This window comes from Vanessa cardui, chromosome 1 (assembly GCF_905220365.1).
Source record: "Vanessa cardui chromosome 1, ilVanCard2.1, whole genome shotgun sequence".
NCBI classification, from domain to species: Eukaryota; Metazoa; Arthropoda; class Insecta; order Lepidoptera; family Nymphalidae; genus Vanessa; species Vanessa cardui.
In genome coordinates, this window is record NC_061123.1 from 4995750 (window position 1) to 5016015 (window position 20266).

At 31.6% G+C, this 20266-nt stretch overlaps 1 protein-coding gene across 4 annotated transcripts in view; it reads left to right on the top strand.

Moving 5' to 3' along the window:
* Positions 1 to 13241, top strand: part of LOC124532357 — an 80073-nt gene extending 66832 nt beyond the window's left edge. For 2 of the 4 annotated variants that reach the window (XM_047107271.1, XM_047107263.1), the window contains 8 exons: positions 357 to 507; positions 8280 to 8417; positions 8631 to 9377; positions 9795 to 10031; positions 10227 to 10458; positions 11258 to 11496; positions 11710 to 12176; positions 12992 to 13231. In XM_047107271.1, the coding sequence (XP_046963227.1) occupies positions 357 to 507; positions 8280 to 8417; positions 8631 to 9377; positions 9795 to 10031; positions 10227 to 10458; positions 11258 to 11496; positions 11710 to 12176; positions 12992 to 13213 (2433 nt within the window). In that variant the 3' untranslated portion in view covers positions 13214 to 13231. Of the gene's footprint in view, positions 1 to 356; positions 508 to 8279; positions 8418 to 8630; positions 9378 to 9794; positions 10032 to 10226; positions 10459 to 11257; positions 11497 to 11709; positions 12177 to 12991 lie in introns of all 4 variants that reach the window. The other 2 variants (XM_047107256.1, XM_047107248.1) reach the window with 2 other exon arrangements.
* Positions 13242 to 20266: the final 7025 nt, after the last annotated feature.

A 20266-nucleotide genomic window follows, 5' to 3' on the forward strand; every position in this document is an offset into this window, starting at 1 on the left:
AATAAATACAATAATTTATACAAATTAGATATTTCACGCTTTTAATGGTAATAGCGTTTTGAAGTTTTCCGATCAACAATTCAAGACCATAAGATTTTATTACGTGAGAAAACTAAACACATATTTACATCTTTAATATAAACATTGGTTTGTACATTAAACTAAAAGTTTATTTAGCTATATAGAATAACTTACTTTAGTCAATAATGCCTAACTAAAATATTAAAACGTAAAGCTACTTTCTTAAGTTCGAAAAAATCTCTCCTTGAAAAGATCGTGTGAAAGATTCCTTATGGCATTAATTCTTTTTTTTTTAATTCTAAATTTAAATAATCATAAGATTAACATTGTTGCAGGGTTCCCATCCAGACAGCTTATATCGCGTGGCGAATGACAGCGGCGCCGGCTCAAACCAGCTGGTCCGGGCGTTACGTGTGCTGCGATGGCCGCTCGCACTCTTCACCGTATGCGTCGCGCTTGCAGTGTTCGTTTATTTCCTCATGCCAGGTAATAAAACAAAACAATAAAAGATACATCCATGTAACTGTACGTGTAAAATTACTGTTCTTTTTTCAAAATATTTTAATTTAGTCGCATATTTCGGATGAGCTTTTCTCATATCTAAATTTTAACGTTACTCTTTATATATGTACATATGTTTTATTTATTATCCAACGTAACAGACACATTTAAAAATATATGCTTGAAATAAAAACTCTGATTTAGTTCGATTATATTCAAGGACGATCTAATCAAATATCTAAAATATGTCAAATTATTAAAAGGTAATTAAACTGTCTATGGTAAAATTTTTGTCTTTGATGTATGTGTAAAGTAAATTAGTAGTGAAACGATACTAAAACGTAATAATGATACAATTAGTTTTGTACCAATTACAATTGCAACCGATACAATTAAAATAATCTGTAATTGTCCACATCTTATCTTCAAATGTTATACAATTCTATTGTAAAATGTAGCTTTCAATTCGAAACTTTCACCACTTTATAAGTATTTCTATACAATCATTACATTTTGTTACTATTTGTCTTTTGAATTTTTGTTAAAAAATGCTTGGCGGTTAAAAAAATAAATACATATCTTGACACGACTGTTGATGTAACATTTTCCATGTTATTTACGATTGGATCATGTAATTAGAAATACTACTAGTTCTCTAGGATATACGTATTATAATTAATAGTTTTCCTGTCTAAATGGAATAGAAAATCATGCATAATTAGTTATTACATAGGTAGGTATTGCTATCCGTTACGAAGGTATACCACCTTCTTAATTAGCATTACGAATCTAGGCTTCGCGCGGGTAAAATAATAATTTTCAAGACGATTTTTCATTGTCAAAATTACAATAAAGTTGAAATTTACAAAAATCATTTCTTAGCTAATGTTCATTTCAAATCCATGTTACGCATTTCAGCTTTCTAGATTCAGTAGTAGTGTGTGTATCGTCAGGTTTCCCTTGTCTTCTCTGTATATTTTTATTATAAGGATGCTTGATACCAAGCCAAAGAGGCCAAATCCTAATCTAGCAGTTCAGTACAAAGTCGGATTTAAAGGTCTGTAGGCATTGGGGCCAAAATAGAGTCCACTCTAGCCCTAGAGCAACAGAAGCGTGGGGAACCTACCAATTATATTATTATTTAATTTGACTATTTCAATTTCTGTCAGTAAGATATAATTTATTTACTTATATCGTTATCATTTAAAACAATAATTATTAACATTATCATAATTTGACTATATTTAGAGATCTATTCACTCCGTGCGTGATCTCCTCATATGGAGACCACAAGGCACCGGTTGCCTTCCTCTAAATCCGTCCCTGATTCAGTAGATTGGCAACAATCTATTATTATTCAATTGACACTTTGCCTCTCTTAGATGTTTGAGAAAACTTAATAATATTTCCGATAAATACAAGTATTTACCATATTTGAATTCGTCAATTATATCGTTGTATATTTGTTCTTTTTGTTGTATGTTCGTATGTAAATATTAGTATAAAAATAAAGCTATACTTAATAGCTGCTATAAAATGTTACCTAAAATATTCGTTTAAATTTTACGTGTTATTGTTTGAACGTGTCAGTGTCGATGTGTGATTCTCACAGACCTTCCAACCGTTCCATGCTTTTCCATTAAATTCAAGTTAATTGCCCGTTTTATCTACTGTAACTATTGGTATTTACTGCACAATAAAAAGTAATATTACATACGTGTGAAAGTGTTTCAATAAAATTTTATTTCACACTGATAACACAGACGACTCATTTATATAATCTACAACTATTTATATATGTAACTACAGATATCTTTGTGCTTTAAATAATTTGAATTAAGAATGTCCTTTATTTTTTTGGAATAACTTCCGGTTTCAAATAATAAATTTAATCAGCCAATTGACCGACCTCATTAAGATACATTCAGAATATAAAGAAAGCAATGAGATAGCCAAAAGCGACCGACATAATTATCCTCAGTATTATCTTTATCTCCTCGCTTCAACTATACGCGATGTTTTTGTGAGCATTTAAAACCAATTAGCCGAAAAATTACCAGCGACATCGTTTATCGGCTAATATAACTGGTAAAATACGATAATTACAGGACCACGTCGCGGGAGGGTCGTAAATAACTTTCTAACCAATTATAGTCTTTCTCATATATATACTTTGTTACCTATGGACAATATTACCAAGCCTTTGATCTCTTCATAAATATTCAGACACTTTCTCGTTCAGCACGCGAAGGGCTAACAGCCAGTTTTAAAGGCAACAGAGTTATAATCAATAATTTTCGCTTATGGTCCATACAAGATTGCGTACCTGAAATCCACATATCTCCTTAATATGCTTTGAATTGACAGTTTTTGCAATGGATTGTCGAAAATGAAAGTTGACCTCACGACAGCTATTGTGCATCTTTGCAGAGCGTACCTACATAATGCATGATTTTTACACAATAAGCCCTCTGACCCTACTTTCTTTTGCACAAATTTTAACAATAATGTGACAATATATTTTAAAATTACTTAACCTTATCTGTATGGTGATAAAAGTTTACTTCAAGTGTTCGAATTTAAGTATCTACACTTATAAAAAAATGTACAAAAATTATCATACGATAACCAACGGGTCTAAAAAATGTTAGATAATTCAAACAGAATAGATTATGTAATAAAAAAAAGAACTCTCTTGATGAAGTAAACATACAATTTAGTCAAAACTCAACACTTTTTATTCATTTAATATATTTTGAAAACAATGCCATAAAAAACACAACACAAGATTAACAGATTTTAAGCAGATGCAGATTTAAAAGACAAAATAGTATTATAGAGTTCAAAATAAGTTATATTATCACGTTACTTTTTACATCAATTCATTTCATTTAAGTAACAGCGTGTAAATATGCCCTGGCTTAGGGCTCTTCTCCCTTTTATGAGTAGCTTTGGTAATAATTCTACCAATGTTCCAATGGGATATACATTTAGCAGAATATTATCAAAATCAAAATCAAAATCAAAATAAACTTTATTCAAGTAGGCTTTTATAAGCACTTTTGAATCGTCATTTTACAATTAAGTGAAGCTACCACCGGTTCGGAAAGTAGATTCTACCGAGAAGAACCGGCAAGAAACTCAGTAGTTACTCTTTTTTAACATTTAAAAAATACAACGTCATGTTAATTAAATACAATTATTTCAATTAATGTATCCTGCTTGGAAGTCAACAGGTATTAACTCCACGCTTTTTTATCATCTACAAAATCTTGTATCGAATAGTATGCTTTTTCTACCAATGTATTTTTAACAAACGATTTGAATTTACTAAACGGCAAAGTTAAAAATTTCTGCGGAATTTTATTATAGAAACGGATACCTTGCCCCAAGAAGGATCTATTGACTTTGCGGAGTCGGAAACTTGGCGTTATAAGTTTATCCTTACTTCTAGTGCATATACAATGATTATCACTGATTTTATCAAAGTGATCAATGTTACTGTGAATATACATGATATTGTTGTAAATATATTGCGACGCAACAGTAAGTATTCCTACTCTGTTAAAAACATCCCGAAGAGAGTCTCTAGCTCCAAGATTATAAATAAACCGAATTGCTCTCTTTTGTAAAATAAAGACAGATTCAATATCTGCAGCGTTACCCCAAAGTAATATGCCATATGACATAATACTGTGAAAATAACCAAAATAAACTAAACGAGCGGTATCAATATCAGTTAGTTGTCTAACTTTTCTAACCGCGTATGTTGCGGAGCTGAGTCTTCCTGTTAGGGATGATAAATGAGAAGTCCACTGAAGTCTGGAATCCAATTCTATTCCTAAAAACACCGTAGTATCAGCTACTTCAAGACGGTCACCATTTAAAGATATATTATAATTTTGCTTGCTAACATTAGGTAGGGTAAAAACTACACATTTTGTTTTTTGAGCATTCAAAACTAAATTATTTACTGTAAACCAATTGTGTATCTGTGATAATGCACCGTTCACATCGTTATAGTCATTTTTTTTCCTGTCAACCTTAAAAATCAGCGAAGTATCGTCAGCAAACAACACTATATCACAAATACCCTTAACATAGAAAGGAAGATCATTTATATATACTAGGAATAGAAAGGGACCCAAAATTGAACCTTGTGGAACTCCCATTTTTAACGTAGATCCATAAGACTTTATTCCATTAATGAAAACTTGCTGGATTCTTTGACTTAAATATGAAGCGATGAGATCAAGAGCTTTACCTTTAACACCGTAATATTTGAGCTTATAAAGAAGCGTTTCGTGTTCTACACAATCGAATGCTTTAGATAAATCACAGAATACTCCAATAGCGTTCTGTGATTTCTCCCAAGCATCGTAAATATGTTTGAGAAGCGCAATTCCCGCATCAGTTGTCGAGCGACCTCTTCTAAAACCGAATTGCTCACCATGAAAAATAGCATTTGTACCGAAATGGACGAGAAGTTGATTTAAAATAATTTTTTCGAAAATTTTACTTAAGGATGGGAGTATTGAAATAGGCCTGTAATTACCGGGATCGCTTCTGTTTCCAGTTTTAAAAAGTGGTAAAACTTTACTACATTTTAACAAGTTAGGAAATGAACCCGTGTCCAAACTCTTGTTAAAAATTACTGCTATATACGGAGCAATATCGTATATGATGTTATTAAAAAATTTTACCGAAATGCCCCATATGTCGTTAGTTTTTTTAATATTTATAGTTTTAAATACTTTTATGACATCTATTGCAGAAACCGTTTCAAATGAAAAATCAATAACGCATTTAGAAACACTATTATTTAATAACCTAGCTGCATTTGATGTAGATGATTTTAAATGAAATGTTATTTTATGGGGTACTTTATCAAAAAATGATTCAAATAAATTAGCAACCTCTAATTCAGAACTCGTGTATCTACTACCTGTGTTCAATTCTATTGGTATCATTTCCTTTTTATTAAAACTAGACCAATACAGTTGCATCACGATATTTTCGCGAAGATTAAAATTAATTATAAACTCAAATTACGCTCATGGACATTCAAATTGGTGCCTTGTTGGGTTTGAACCTGCAAACATCCTTTAACAAGCACGCAATCAAAACTGGCGGGTCGCCCCAATGGTTTGATTTTAGGCTACAAACATCACTTACCTATTCAAACAAAACAATATAGTAATTAATAAGTTTCCGAGAAATAGGTGTTTATTTTGCCAACTATTATATAATATTTTAATGTTAGTTACATTTAATTGAAACCGGCCTCAGGGTGTTTGCCTACCTACTTCGCTTAGTGCAATTAACTAATTTTCCTCTGACGTCATAATTACTGACAAAGTTATTAGCCGAGTGCCCTACATCACACGTTAAATATTGACCTAAGTATGAAAAACTACTAAATAAATAAGTAAAACGACAATATTATATAGGTACTCGAGGTGAAAAAAAATATATCGCAAAAATAATTAAGCGTAAAGTTCTTCATTCTAAAATCACAATGTAATAAGGCCTTTAGCCGATGAGTTAGTATAAAAGTAAGCCTAATTAAACGCAATCATGAGGTAGGGAAGTACAGTGAGAGTAAATAAACCTTCGTCAGTTTTCAAATTTATTCCTTGTTCAAGTCTTAAACACTTAGTACTTTTTGAGCCTAAACATCAAATCATTGCGACGCAATATGTCAATCTCGATCGGTAAAGCAGATTTTATCGCTCATACTGAGCACACGAAAATGGATCTTAAGGTGACGAACCTTTTCATACCCCGATTGTACAATATAGCCCTTAATAAATTTAATCCATATAATATATTTAACAAAGGCAACGAATAGTCCGCTACTAAATCGCAAGCTTGAAATATCGAATAAGGATAAGCTTAAAATTTCTGTTAATCATTAAATTCAACTGATAAATTTATAAAGTAAAACAGTAACTATAATTATCATATATTGCATTATATTTTCCTTCGAATGTATTTAACTTAGAATAAGAGCAATTTGTTTGCAATTAAAATGACAAGTAAGTATTTAATACGTACCAGTAGGATAATTGGTTCACACGTGAAGTGTCCGGCTATAAATCTCCATAGCTTATGTATAATATTCGCTTAGTCGTACCCTAATTGTGTAGTAGGTCAAGCGAAATTAATATTGCTATTATAATAACGTTTATATATTTAATATGAATAGTTTGAAATCTAATAAGTTTCAGCTTTCGAATGACCTTTAAATAAATATTATTAATATTCTCAATTCAAGAAGTTTCTATTAGACCAAGACGGTTGCACATGCACGCGTTTAAAAATCGAATACAATTCGTTCTAAAACAGTTGTGTAACTGATAAGGATTAATGATGACTAGGTCGAACTCATCTTGCGTAGCTGCGGGGGCGTGCTAGTGACTTCTTTAACCCCGCTTTCACTGTCTCACGTCCTCACGTGCTTCCTGTGTAGTTACGTCAATTCGAATACGATTAAGTTTGTACTTGAAAATGTGACCCCACAGATGTTTATTATATATGTGATAACCCCGAATTATTGTTTAAATCAACTAAGTTTTCTTTTAAAAAACTTAATTACAGAAAATTAATTGATATTTGATCTAGGAGAAGGAGTTATAATTTGACTGGAAATAACTGTTTTTTTATTAATTCTAAACGACACCTGCTAATATTATTAAAGCAAAGGCTTCAAAAGAAAAAAAAAAGAAAATAAAATCAGGCGCTCTAAAATCAAAAATATTTGTAGCATATAAAATATAAACAGAGTAAATAGTAACGTGGTTGCCTGTAGTATTCCAAATTAAAGTTATAGTTCGCTACTTCTAGATCAAAAGATCCTGGATGATGGATAGTTCACGATGATGCACTTGGAAGACACACATATTTTCACTGTACCTTACGACATGCAAATTTGCCACTACAGTAATCAAATAATTTTAATCTAAATTTGAACTTACAATCTTAGGATTGCGTTATTTATATTATAACATATAAAACATTACCAAGCGGATTTTAATTAAACACACTCTAATTTAACTTCCAAAGGAAATAAACTTCCGAAAGTTACAAATTAGTTGGTTGGCGTCTGGTTTAACTTTAGTTAGATATTACTTATTCTATTTAGTAATACATATATGTAAGTTCGTTTTTTAAAATTAAAACTCATTAAAATACCATATAAATGTGAAAGTCGCAAGTTTTAATCGGGCCCCCAAGTCAATTGGTAGAATCTTACATAGATTCTACCAATTGACTTGGGGGCCCAATTGTTATAAGATAATCCGACACATCAAACATTAAAAATTTTAGCACAATGGTATCTGAGCAATTTTTAGGATCTAACAAAATGCCGACTTAATATAGGAAAATCGTGAATGACCATCTACTTATGACTGCTGATTGGCTGACATCAAGGGCTTGACAGGCGTGCTGAAAGGCTAATGTTTTCTAGTCTTTTGTTAAATTAGGCAATCAGCATTAAAATTTCCACTTGTACTAAAATCTATCAGTATCTTTAAAAGGTGTGGATGATTGTGAAAACCTTTTTTAGATTTGAATAATTCTATCCCGCGCAATTGCTAGGGATTTTGCAGGGATTTTGCTACTATCCGATTTGTTCGATTATCCTATGACATGTATAACTGTAGGTATCCTGAATATGTATAAAATAAAATTTTAAGAACACGGCAAGTAAGTTCGGTGATTATATGTTAGAATGTATTATTTTATGATTCTAGTTAACATGGACGTTGAATCAGACTCAGTGAATGCTACATATTGGGAAGAGAGTATTTCAGAGGCTCAAACACACAATAACCGAAACAAGGCTATCAAACCAACTTTCCAAACAGTAACAGAAAAGTCGCGACCGCCAGGTATGACATATTTCGCTTTTTTATTTTTAAACGGTCTCTACACAAAAAAACTATCATAATGTACTTTATTAAAGCACTCTATACACATAAAATAGATTATTTTTCTCACATTGTATCGTACAATATTCACTGCATACTTTTTTGTGTTATTTATTATATTAGTAATTGTAATTGTTGGTTCTTTTAAAAGATTATCAATATTTAAAAATACAGGTTCAAACCCACCGGAAATCGACTTTTATGATTCTGACCACACCAACTATGACTTATCTTCTATAGTTGACATAGTAACTGAAACACTGCCGAAAAGAAAACTACCCCTTCCACCCGTATATCCTACCCACATAGCTCCAGAGGTTCAATATGGAAATGAAGAAGCAGATTCAGAAAGCTCTCGTTCTCCCAAACTACTCAAAGTTACTACAACTGTGCCCAGCGATTCTACACTAAAACCACACATAACTCAGAAACCAGAAAAACCACTCGCTGTTTATTTCAAAGACGGCAATGCAATTACAACAACGAGCACAGAAGGGGTACCAATAACAGAAAGCATCACACACGCGGAATCATCCAATGATATAGCCAACTATCTTAAACAACAGGCCAAAATAAATGTAATGAAATATTCAAAGCCAGAAATACAAGTTGAACAAGTTTCTCCATCGTCTCTGCCTTTACCACAATTCGATGCTGGGAAAATGAAGCAACTGTTCGAACCAAAGCCCGACGTTCCTCCTGAAGTGCAAGAATACTACAGTCGGCCAGCCGTCAACAAAGATGTCAAATTTACCTCAGGTCATTCAAAACTTTTCGGTATTTCAATAGAAGACGCGGAAAATATGAAGTCTACTACTCAAAATTCACTATATAATACTAGGGTGTCCCCAACTCTACCAACATGGCGAGACCGAGATGATTCCACAACAAAAAAATATCCTATAAATGGTAATTTCGATGGTAAGTTGAAATCTTTCAATACATTTAGACCCTGGGGCTTGAGGTTAAAGGTGAGGTGACGCTTATTTCATTTTCGTAGTAATTATAATTGTTATATTCACTGCTATAAATTGTGTTTGCACTTTTCCTTATATGTATGAAAAAAATAATTATAATTAAACATTATATAGGGATATAAAACTTATTAGAAAAAAAAAATACTAAAAAATTGATCAGATAATAAAAAGCTAATTTGTCAATAAATAACTGGCATACTGAGTATTTGATGCTACGCAATATAACGCTTAATACAATACTTACAAATAATATAATACATTGAAATATCATTCGATTAATTTATTTTCAATAACAAATAATAATGTTGCCAAAAAAATATAGCTATTTAATACTAATATACATTTTCTTTCTATATTACAGTGCCTCAGTGTCGTTCCACTCGCCTGCCGCTATGCCGTGGAGTTCTGCCGTATGACTTAGCGGGAGCCCCGGCCAGCGTTGGCATGGTGGATGTAACGACCTTGCTACCACAAATAGAATATCTTGTCAGCACTAACTGCAGTCTGAGAGTCAGACACTTCGCTTGTTCCCTTCTCGAACCAGAATGCAGTCCGCCACCGTACTCCCCTAAACTGCCCTGCTATAACTTTTGCAAAGGTACCTTAAGTCTCATAGTCTAATTTTAATTAAAGTAAATTATTTTACTTACATTTATTAAAGATATGTATATCAATGAGATTGGTCGGAATGATCGTGATTTTAATCTCATTGTTGTTGAAAGATAAACATGCCTCATAAAATATAGTAATTTAAAAGCTAAGACTAATAAATTTTTCATGATTATTATTTAAGCGATCGTCGACAGCTGTGAAGGTATGTTGCCAACGGACCTACAGGCCATGTTCGCTTGCAACCAGTACTCTAGTAGCAATTGTGCAACTGCTCGCGCCCCTTGCTTCTCTCGTGAGCTGGCGTGCGGAGACGGTTCCTGTATACCAAGAGACTGGATCTGCGACGGAACCAGGGACTGTCCAGGTGGCGAAGATGAGATGCCTTGTTCCGCTTGCCAAAATAGCGAATATCGGTAATTATTAAATTGGAAATATACCTATTTGTTTTACTTCTAATAAAATATTTTGTTTTTATCGGTAAATTAGTTGGTGGTAGGGCTTTGTGCTAGCCCGTCTGGATAGGTACCACCCACTCATAAGATATTCTACTGCCAAATAACAGTACTCAGTATTGTTGTGTTCCCGTTTGAAGGGTGAGTGAGCCAGTGTAACTACAGGCACAAGGGACATAACATCTTAGTTCCTAATGTTGGTGGCACATTGACGATGTAAAGAATAGTTGATATTTCTTACAGCGTCATTGTCTATGGGTGATGGTGACCACTTACAGTATCACATCCAGCAAAACTGTTATTTTAATGTAAAAACTTCATTAAGTAGTTCTTCAAATCAATGAATCAAAAATATACCGATAAAGATAATTTTTAGTGCTTAATGAAATCCCCCTTTTTAAAGGCCTACACCTTATTCAGAAACACTGCTTAATAACTATATACTTACTTAAGCTAGAACTTCATTTGACATAATATGCTAGTTTACTCAGAATATATTTTATAGCCAGTCATAAAATTAATTTTAAACCATGTTAGTGTAATTTAAAAAATATATGAGTGCGTTTCGAAACACCCGATAGAAGTGATAACTTAAAGTAATCTTAGTTGGACTATTTAATATAGAAATGAACCCCAAAGTAACGGTTTATTCTACCATAAGAAGTTATCACTTCAAAACTTTAGTCGAAATTATTGCTTCTATCCATTGGGCTATTCAATTTAATCGACAAACTTCAATAAAATAATTTTGAAATTTCAGCTGCAGTTCTGGCCTTTGCATCACAAAACGATGGCTCTGCGATGGATACGCAGACTGTCCTAGCGGAGAAGATGAGCAAGAAGACCTGTGTCGAGGAAGACGTCGAGCTGAAGGTGGCTACGAAGAGGATGTGGGGGAGCCTGGAGAGGAATTAGCTGGGTCAGCTCCAGCGCCATCAGTTCGCAAACCGAATAGGCTGCATGTTCCACAAAGTAGAAACTATGCTCCACTTCGTAATGGTATGCCCATAATGTTACGGATATTCATATATACTTCACAAATAACACTTTTAGTTTCAATAAGCCGTCCTATAGGGCATTAATTTTTTTTATATATTTAATAATAAATTAAAAAGAAAATCTCATTTTAAATTCAGAAATAGAATAATTAAAACCCAACAAATACTTTGTCCCATTTATAATCTTATATAACATTATGTACATATTTGTTAGCAGCGGATACTGACAGCAGTCAAGAATTACTCATGACTAGCGACAGCAACAATGCCTTAAGGCGTAACTTCACACGGCGACCTTCCTTGTCTCGGTTAACCCCATATAAACGTCCCAAGCCACTTGAATTCAAAGGTGATTCAGAAGAAAACATCGAGAACACAAGTGCAGCTCCAACAAGAAAATCAAATATTGCACAAAAAAACAGAACAGGAAAACCTAATTCTAAAAATGCAAATATAAATGAAGATAATTTAGATGATTCACCAGAAAATGTAAACTTGGAAGATCTGGGTTTATTTGGTGATATAGAGAAAGAGAAAAAAGAAGATCAGACGGAGAAAAAGGGACTAAAAAAACAACCAATCAAACAAATGAATCGAGCGACTGACTTAGTAGAACACACTAAGTTAGACAAAACTATAAATAAATTAGAAAAAGTTATCGATGGAGCTGCCATGTTGAGGGTACGATTTATTTTATCTTAAATAGAATATTATATAATATATTAGATTTTAAATTAACATGGTTATTTTTATTATTAAAGCTATTAATTTCGGGATATTTACCATGTTTTTTATTTTTGTTCGGTTTAGCTCGATATTTCGACATTGTCTACGAATGTCTTGTTTATTAAATAAAAAACATGGTAAATATCCCGAAATTAATAACCTTAATAATATTATATAGTAGTTTTATGTGTGTGTAAAAAGTTCCTGTTTAAATTTTATAAACTATTCTAACAAACCCTATGATTAATTCAATAAAAAAATGTACAACACGAATGACTAACCTATACTTTTCAGTTCTTTATTTATTTATAATTGAACACAATTACGATCACTACATAACTTTAATCGGTTACAAGAATATTCCAATACATAGACGGTTAATTAGTATGAACGTATGTAAGAACAGTAAATACGACGACCGATACAAACAGACTCGAACCTAATCAACCGCCAGTCAACCGATCATTAAACCGTTACTTTTTTTTTTTGTGTGTGTTGTGTATTGTTGTTGGCCCTACTGGCCTTCACAGCGTCACCTGTCTTTCGGGCGAGAACTAATGTCCCCTGGCCTGAGGTTGAGCGCGGGGCTCTAAATTAAAACTAAATTAAAAGTAAAGTTCGTCCTGAGGGTGTCTCCTATGAGATCGCACCTCGGCTCAGAACGAAATCGGTGGGGATTACCCGTTACTAAGCGTTCTGCCGTATTTATGTGATTCCGCTCGGTCCTGTTTGAGAAGAGGGTAGTTCTTGTAAGACTATGTTAATTTCAGAAAGCGGCACGTGACCGAGAGGAAACTGTAGACTCTCCAGAAAGCAACAACACCATGGACATCACGGACGACTTGCCCGGCGGCTACAACAGCGCGCACGCGTCGCCGTGCCCCAGCGGCGAGCTGCGCTGCGTGGACGGACGCTGCATCACCTTCGCCCAGCTGTGTGACGGGACCATCGACTGCTCCGACCACGCCGACGAGGACAACTGCTACACGTGATTATATTAAAAAGAATTGTACATAAGGTAAAGTAAAATATTTGATTCGAGATCCAATATGAACTTTTAAGGAAGTTAAATTTGTAAAATATTTTTGGCTCTACAGTGAAGTCGTGCTTTAAAAAAAATAGCATTATGTAATTAAATGTATCCTTATCAGAATATTCACTTCATGTGCTTATATTTCACTTTGTTCGAATAGAAAATACTATTTTTAAATTGGTGACAATTTTAAATTAGCGTATTCTTTTAAACGTTTAATATTAATTATCTGTTATTAATAAGAAAGCATTTGTTTACAATGATTTCGATGATTCACTAGTATAACTAGAACCAAGCTTGGATTATTTCAAGACCGTCTAGTAAACTTTAAACAACTATATGGAAATTTATTTTAATTATCTGTGCTATTTATATCTTCTCAATAAACTTGATCACGACACTATGGATAAACAAAGCAGGAAGATCAATTAAATTTATTGACCGCATTAATCATGTCTACCAATATGGAAAAAAATGTTTTTTTTTGAGTCGTAATATTCGCAATTTAAATAACGTCATTTTTCTTAGTTGAAATCATTTGAAAATCGGTATGCGGTTTTACGGTAATATTTGTAAGAAATATTTAAAAAAGTGTACATGTAACCTACGTTATATAAAAATTTTCCTCTCGCAAAAAAAATAAAAACCTTTTTTAAATAAAAGAAATACATAACATGATAAATTTAATTGATAGATTTTTTTATTTATATTGGAATAATAAGTAAATATGTAAACGTTTTTTATATGTAGTTTATACATGCAAACCCTCTATCGTCTAAAGAATTAGAGTGTTGAAACACATTAATAACGATTAAAGGATTTTTGAGATGGCGCCCGATCGAGCGAGGTCAATGATGTAAATCCAACATTCATGATTAAAACTGCAGCAAATAAAAAGACACCATTCGTGTCCATTTTTTGTCCAAGGTGTTGTATGTAGATTTTTGTATTTTTTTTTTATTTTAAGAAAATTTCGAATTTAATGATAAGATTTTAATTTAATCTTTCATTGAAATGTAAGTAAGTTTACTTATGTAAGGAAGCTGTTTCATCATCTTATGATTGAAAAAATTAACTTGATAAAAGAATTTTACTTGATGAGCTTATATTTTCATTATTTTTAAAGTAATACGCATTTAAAAATGTGTTACTTTGTTATTATGTAATGAGTATTTCAAAAGACAATATTTACTTTTGAATTTACAAATTTGAAAGTAATATTTCGATCAATTTAAATTATATAGATTAAAATGGTTATAAATATTGCAAAAAAGGGCTCATGCTTTGCTTTTTTTAATGTTTAGCATGTAATTTATTTTAAGTTTTTGCATGGTGCTTGTGAATAGGTGCTATTATTTTTCAATTTTATTCAATTATTTTTAGACAACATTGAAAACAAATTATCATTTTCAAATCGCGTCTAAAATTTATGTAATAATGTTAGAAATATTGTTATGTTATAATTGTAAGCTGTGATAAAGCAATGCATATTATTGGTAGAATAAGTCTCTACAATAAATTAAGAATGGAATCTCCTTTTGATATAAACGAATACTTAGGTACTTAAATTACTTTTAAATATTTTTCATTAGTATAATATTTTTAAAAAGGTTGCATTCAGAAGGTTTTAAAACTTTTCGAAAAAAGCACTAATTATTATCTGTTTTTCTAAATTAAGTATTATTAAATCATAGGAGCCAGATCAATAAATTGTTAAAGTGATTTCATTTTATTTGTACCTCCCTGTCGAATAGTTTAAGATTAATTATTAGATATTCTTTGTAAATATTATTAGCACTATTTATTTATTGCTTGTAGATTGGTTAGAGAAAATCTTTTATTACTTCTTTTTAAGGCATTGTACTTAAAATAACGAATACATCTTCCTAAATATTTCGTCGTAATCGTCTTAACTTCTGGTAAAGTAAAGAACCCTTCTTAACGGGCAATAGGGACAACCCACTGAGATATGCTATACTGATTGCTATATTGAAATTATCGTGCTTTTAAAAAATAAATTTGCCTTTACATTATTTTGTTTCGTAATAAATTACCGAGGTAATTTTGCGTTATAAATTTAAGCAGAAAATCCAAAGTAACGTCATAATACCATAATCATAATGCCGTAATTATAAGTTATTATTAAATACTTATGTACGTCCAAGAAGTAAATTAATTTGTGCTTAACAATAGCTGCTAAAATTATTATATCTTGTAAATAGCAATAGGAAGTGTTTATTTGTAATATTGCACTAAGATTTTTTTTGTAATTTTTGTACTTTAATAAATATACTGCCATGTTTTCTTTTTTTTTATTGGATACAATTATGCGAGCTTAGATCCCTATATCCTTATTTGTTCCCCTGACCAACAGAATTAATGATGATCATTTGAGTGGTTAGGACGTGAATACTTAGCAACAAATAAAAAAATCTATGTTCACATTTATAAAAGTAGGTATTTTTATAATGCTAGTGTAATTAAACATATGTGTCTTTATTTGTTTTATTAATACAGAATAGTATGAGTAACAGTTCTTTGATAGTAAACGATCGTCGTTGTCCATTTGCATTTTATTTTATTTTTATTAGGACAACCAACAGTAGATACAATATTACATGAAAAATAAATAACATTTCAAAATTATCAAAGTAAAGTTCTACTATTTATAGGTAGTCTCAACGTGCATATTATTGAAAATATAAATTAAACATTATTTAAACTAAAATGATATAATAGAAAATAAAAACATACATTGAAATATACGATTAAAATTAAAATTAAAATTGAGCACAAATGAAATTCTTTACTTTTTGATTGAATAGAGGGCGACTATCATGACATATGTCTAAATCATTTACTTTTAATACTGATCGTGATGTATAACAACAATAATCTCGATGTAATGGAATTCCTACCTAGTTGCGTTTTCCAAAATCTGGTATAAAAGAAATGGCTCATACTACGAGAATTAATGTGAGGGACGCTTAAATAGAATTTTGATAAATGTTCCGGACAGTCAACATTATTGTTAAATAAATTAAATAAAAATTTCATTGACAATATTTTTCGTCTATTCTCCAGACTTTGTATATTGAATACATTGCATATTTCCTTATAAGACTTTGAATTTATCCGAAATCTATATGATAGTTGACGAAGAAACTTTTTTTGTATATTCTCGACTCTATTAAGTGCAATTTTTGACATAGTGACCAAATTAAGCAACAATATTCTAATCTCCTACCCACAAAATAATTAAAGAGGCTTAAGACAGTTTTACTCCTTTTGAAGTCTTTGGAGTATCTTAGAACAAACCCTAATGATTTGTTTGCTAAATCAAGAGCTTTATCCATATGCAGTTTGAAATTCATTTTACTATCCAATATGATGCCTAAGTCACGAATACTGTCAACTTCTTTTAATTGTATATTTTTTACATAAAATTTACGAGTAAATTTTATGTGATAACATTTGTTAATATTTAGGATCATTTTATTATTATCACACCATACAATTAATTTGCATAGATTTTCCTGCATTAAAACAACATCAGAAGTTTGTTTAATTACTCTAGTTAATTTTAAATCATCAGCGTATAAACTCATATTACAATTTTGAAATATTGGTACAATATCTAACAAAAAAACAATGGTTCTAAATTCGATCCTTGTGGGACTCCCGAGAAAGCAATGAATGGTTTAGAGTGGTGTCCATGGATTACCACGCTTGAGAATCTACCTATTAAGTAAGTTTTGCACCACTCTATCAGTCGATCCGAAATATCATATGTATTGCACGATAAAGTAATCTCTCTCTGAGATATAAAGCATAGTTGACGTGTAATTAGGTACGTTGTTTCATATATCCTTCAAACTACAAAGTATTTAGTGATTAAATAATTAATAAGTACACTGGTCAATCTTTTATTCAAGAATGGATAGTACACAACCAAACAAATACAAAATGAGGTAAATACTCGTATTGCATAAAAAAATTAATAAATATCTATATATATATATATATATGTATATATATATATGTATATATATATATGTATATATATATATGTATATATATATATATATATATGTATATATATATATGTATATATATATATATATACATATATATAAATTAAATAATAAAAACTTAGGTGAACGGGAATAAATATTCTTCACTACTCCTCGTCATATACATGTATGTAAGGAAAACTCAAGAACCTGTATAATGCAATTCTAGCCTTCGAATGATATCGCAAAGCAACTTTGCAAAGCGCATAGCAAGCCACTAGACTTTTTTATACTATAGGTAGGTTGGAGGACGGCCATATGGGCCACCTGATGGTAAGTGGTCACACATAAGCAAATGGCGGTGTAAAAAGTATTATTTATGTTGTGCCCCTTGTGCTCGTACGCACTGTCTCATTCATCCTTCAAACCGGAACACAACAATAGTAAGTACTGTACGGTAACGGTAAAATACATCTGATGAGTTGATGATACACACTCAGACGACCTTGAACAAAGCCCCACCACCAAGAAAGAAGCCAACGAAATAATAGTCTTTTAAATATTAAAATTACCCGAAACAATTAATGTTCTTAAAATCGAAATAACGACTCGACATCGTAAGCAGTAATACGTGTATATTAGATACATATATCTATATGTCCGTTTATAGCAAATAGTATATATGTATATATACCCGCTTGCAAAGCAAAGCTCTAATGGCTATTTCAAAATATATTTCGAAACGGTATCTTATTCATCTTATGATTCATGCCTTTGGTAAACTAAATATAATTAAGGTGTAATAAATAAGCACTTCCTCAGTATTCTTAAGCATTAAAGCATGTCGTTTACGGTCTGTGATCTGAATTAGAAACGGTGATTCATGATTCGCATTTATTCGATTTGTCGAATTTCGTTCTAATGTATCGAGCAGATATACGAAAGTCTTCTTTTAGATTCAATTATATGGCTTATTTTTCCACGAAGCTTTGAACTCGCCTTTACGCGGTCGGAGTAAAATGTTTTTATAGATATAGATTTTTTCATTCACAGAACCGAGTGATTACCTCATCGGTATTGCTTTGCGAAAACTAAACTCGCTTTGATTACAGTCATGTTGATCTCCTTGTTTTTGTTGTTTTCGACAAATCGTACTTCGTTTTGAGGTCGAACCGTTTCCTCTTAGATACAGGTATTTGTAGAATGATTCATAATATTTACAGCTATTCAAATATCAGTTATCGTGCTCATTAATAATATCAACGAGGACGCTAATTTATTTTTTGTAATTGTCATTATAATCATATGTCTGTTCGTTTGTCTATGTATTGCTCAATTTCAATTCTGGATATATTTCAATGTAAAGGAAGATATAATGTGTTGGTAGTCAGACAAACCTAATCATAGAAAAACTCTATTAGGTATTATACTAATAAAATAAAATTGTAAAAAGTGAACAATGAACGGGTATATTACGTTTTATAGAACCAATAACTTGTAAATCGGAACCTTAATAAGGTGGCGGGTGTCATCGACCGTTGGCTGGTAGAAAGCGGTGAGTCAGAGGCCGTCGTTGCTCCAGGCTACCTTGACGGCACCGCCGGTTGCACCTCGCCACCTCACCGCCCGTAGCTACTAGTGTTTCTCAGCCTTATATAGTCACGGGATTGCCCACGAGCATTATTTTAATGTTCACTTACAAACGAGAATCGGATGAAAAATAGTATTAAATTATTTCTAGTTAAACACCTTATTACTTTGAATTTTATATGAATTATTATATCTATGTAACAAAATAACTATTTTTTCATGCTAGTATTTTTAACGAGCCTTTATGTAGCCTATATGTACTCCATACTTAAGTTGGTAAAGCTTCTAAATAATGCAAAATGATAATAGTATATAGTAGTAGATATACAGTAGTAAATGCACCTACAAAATATTAACAAGTTAAATTATTTTAGATGCCCGTACATACCATACATATCCAGACTTAATTATCAGGATCAGGAAACCTAAAATAACTTATTCAGATCCAAGCTAAATAAAAATAATTATGATTCATTTGGATTTAATAATTACAACAATAATTTATTTAAGTCAGAAAAAATATTTACCTGGTGTGCCACAGCACACGTCATGCTAATTAGTTATTACTTCATCATGATCACTGTAAAAAGATACAAATACTTGAAATGTATATGTATTATCTAATCATGTGACTGTGTGTATTAAGTATGCAAACTGTCCCTTCGATGTTATTAAATGGAATAATTGTGTCATAAAGTAATCGATAATAAAATTACGTATTTAAGTAATTGAGTGCATTAAAGTTACAATCCATTATATTACCTACCTATTCTAGAAATAAATCTTATCTTATTAACTAGATAGTAATCTCGTAGGATGAAATAGAAATTGTAATAAATAAAGAGTCTCCCTCCGTTCCCTGTTTGTGTCGTCAACTCGTCTACGGGTATCATCTGGGTCTGGCCATAGCCATGTAAGGCTGTACCTTACAGCTTCTCTGCAGACAGGTTACAAGGGTATAATCGAACGAAAGTAAATAAACATTACATTCTCGAGGTAAACAAACCTCAGGACAGGTTTCTGGCATCGTTAGACCGACTAGACATATTTATAGCTAATACTTTCTAAATACGAGTATCTGCTGACATGCTTAACCAAACTGCATACGGCAAGAAGTTTAGATTTAGTACAAAACGCTAATAAAATAATTACGTTATATTTAAGATAAATTAAATTGTTTAAAATATCTGAGACCTATTTCCGTTGGATTATTTCAATAAGAGAACCCCGGTTTGATATAAAACTTTCCTTCCTTCAAAGTATTGTCGCTTACGTTCTTTTAGATACATTTTAAAACAAAATATCTCTAAGTTTGTTAGAGAACAAATACATATAGTAGTAAAATTAAAACCGATGTATTATTTTTATTTCTCAAAATTATTTTAAACGGAACCTTATGTTTATCAACC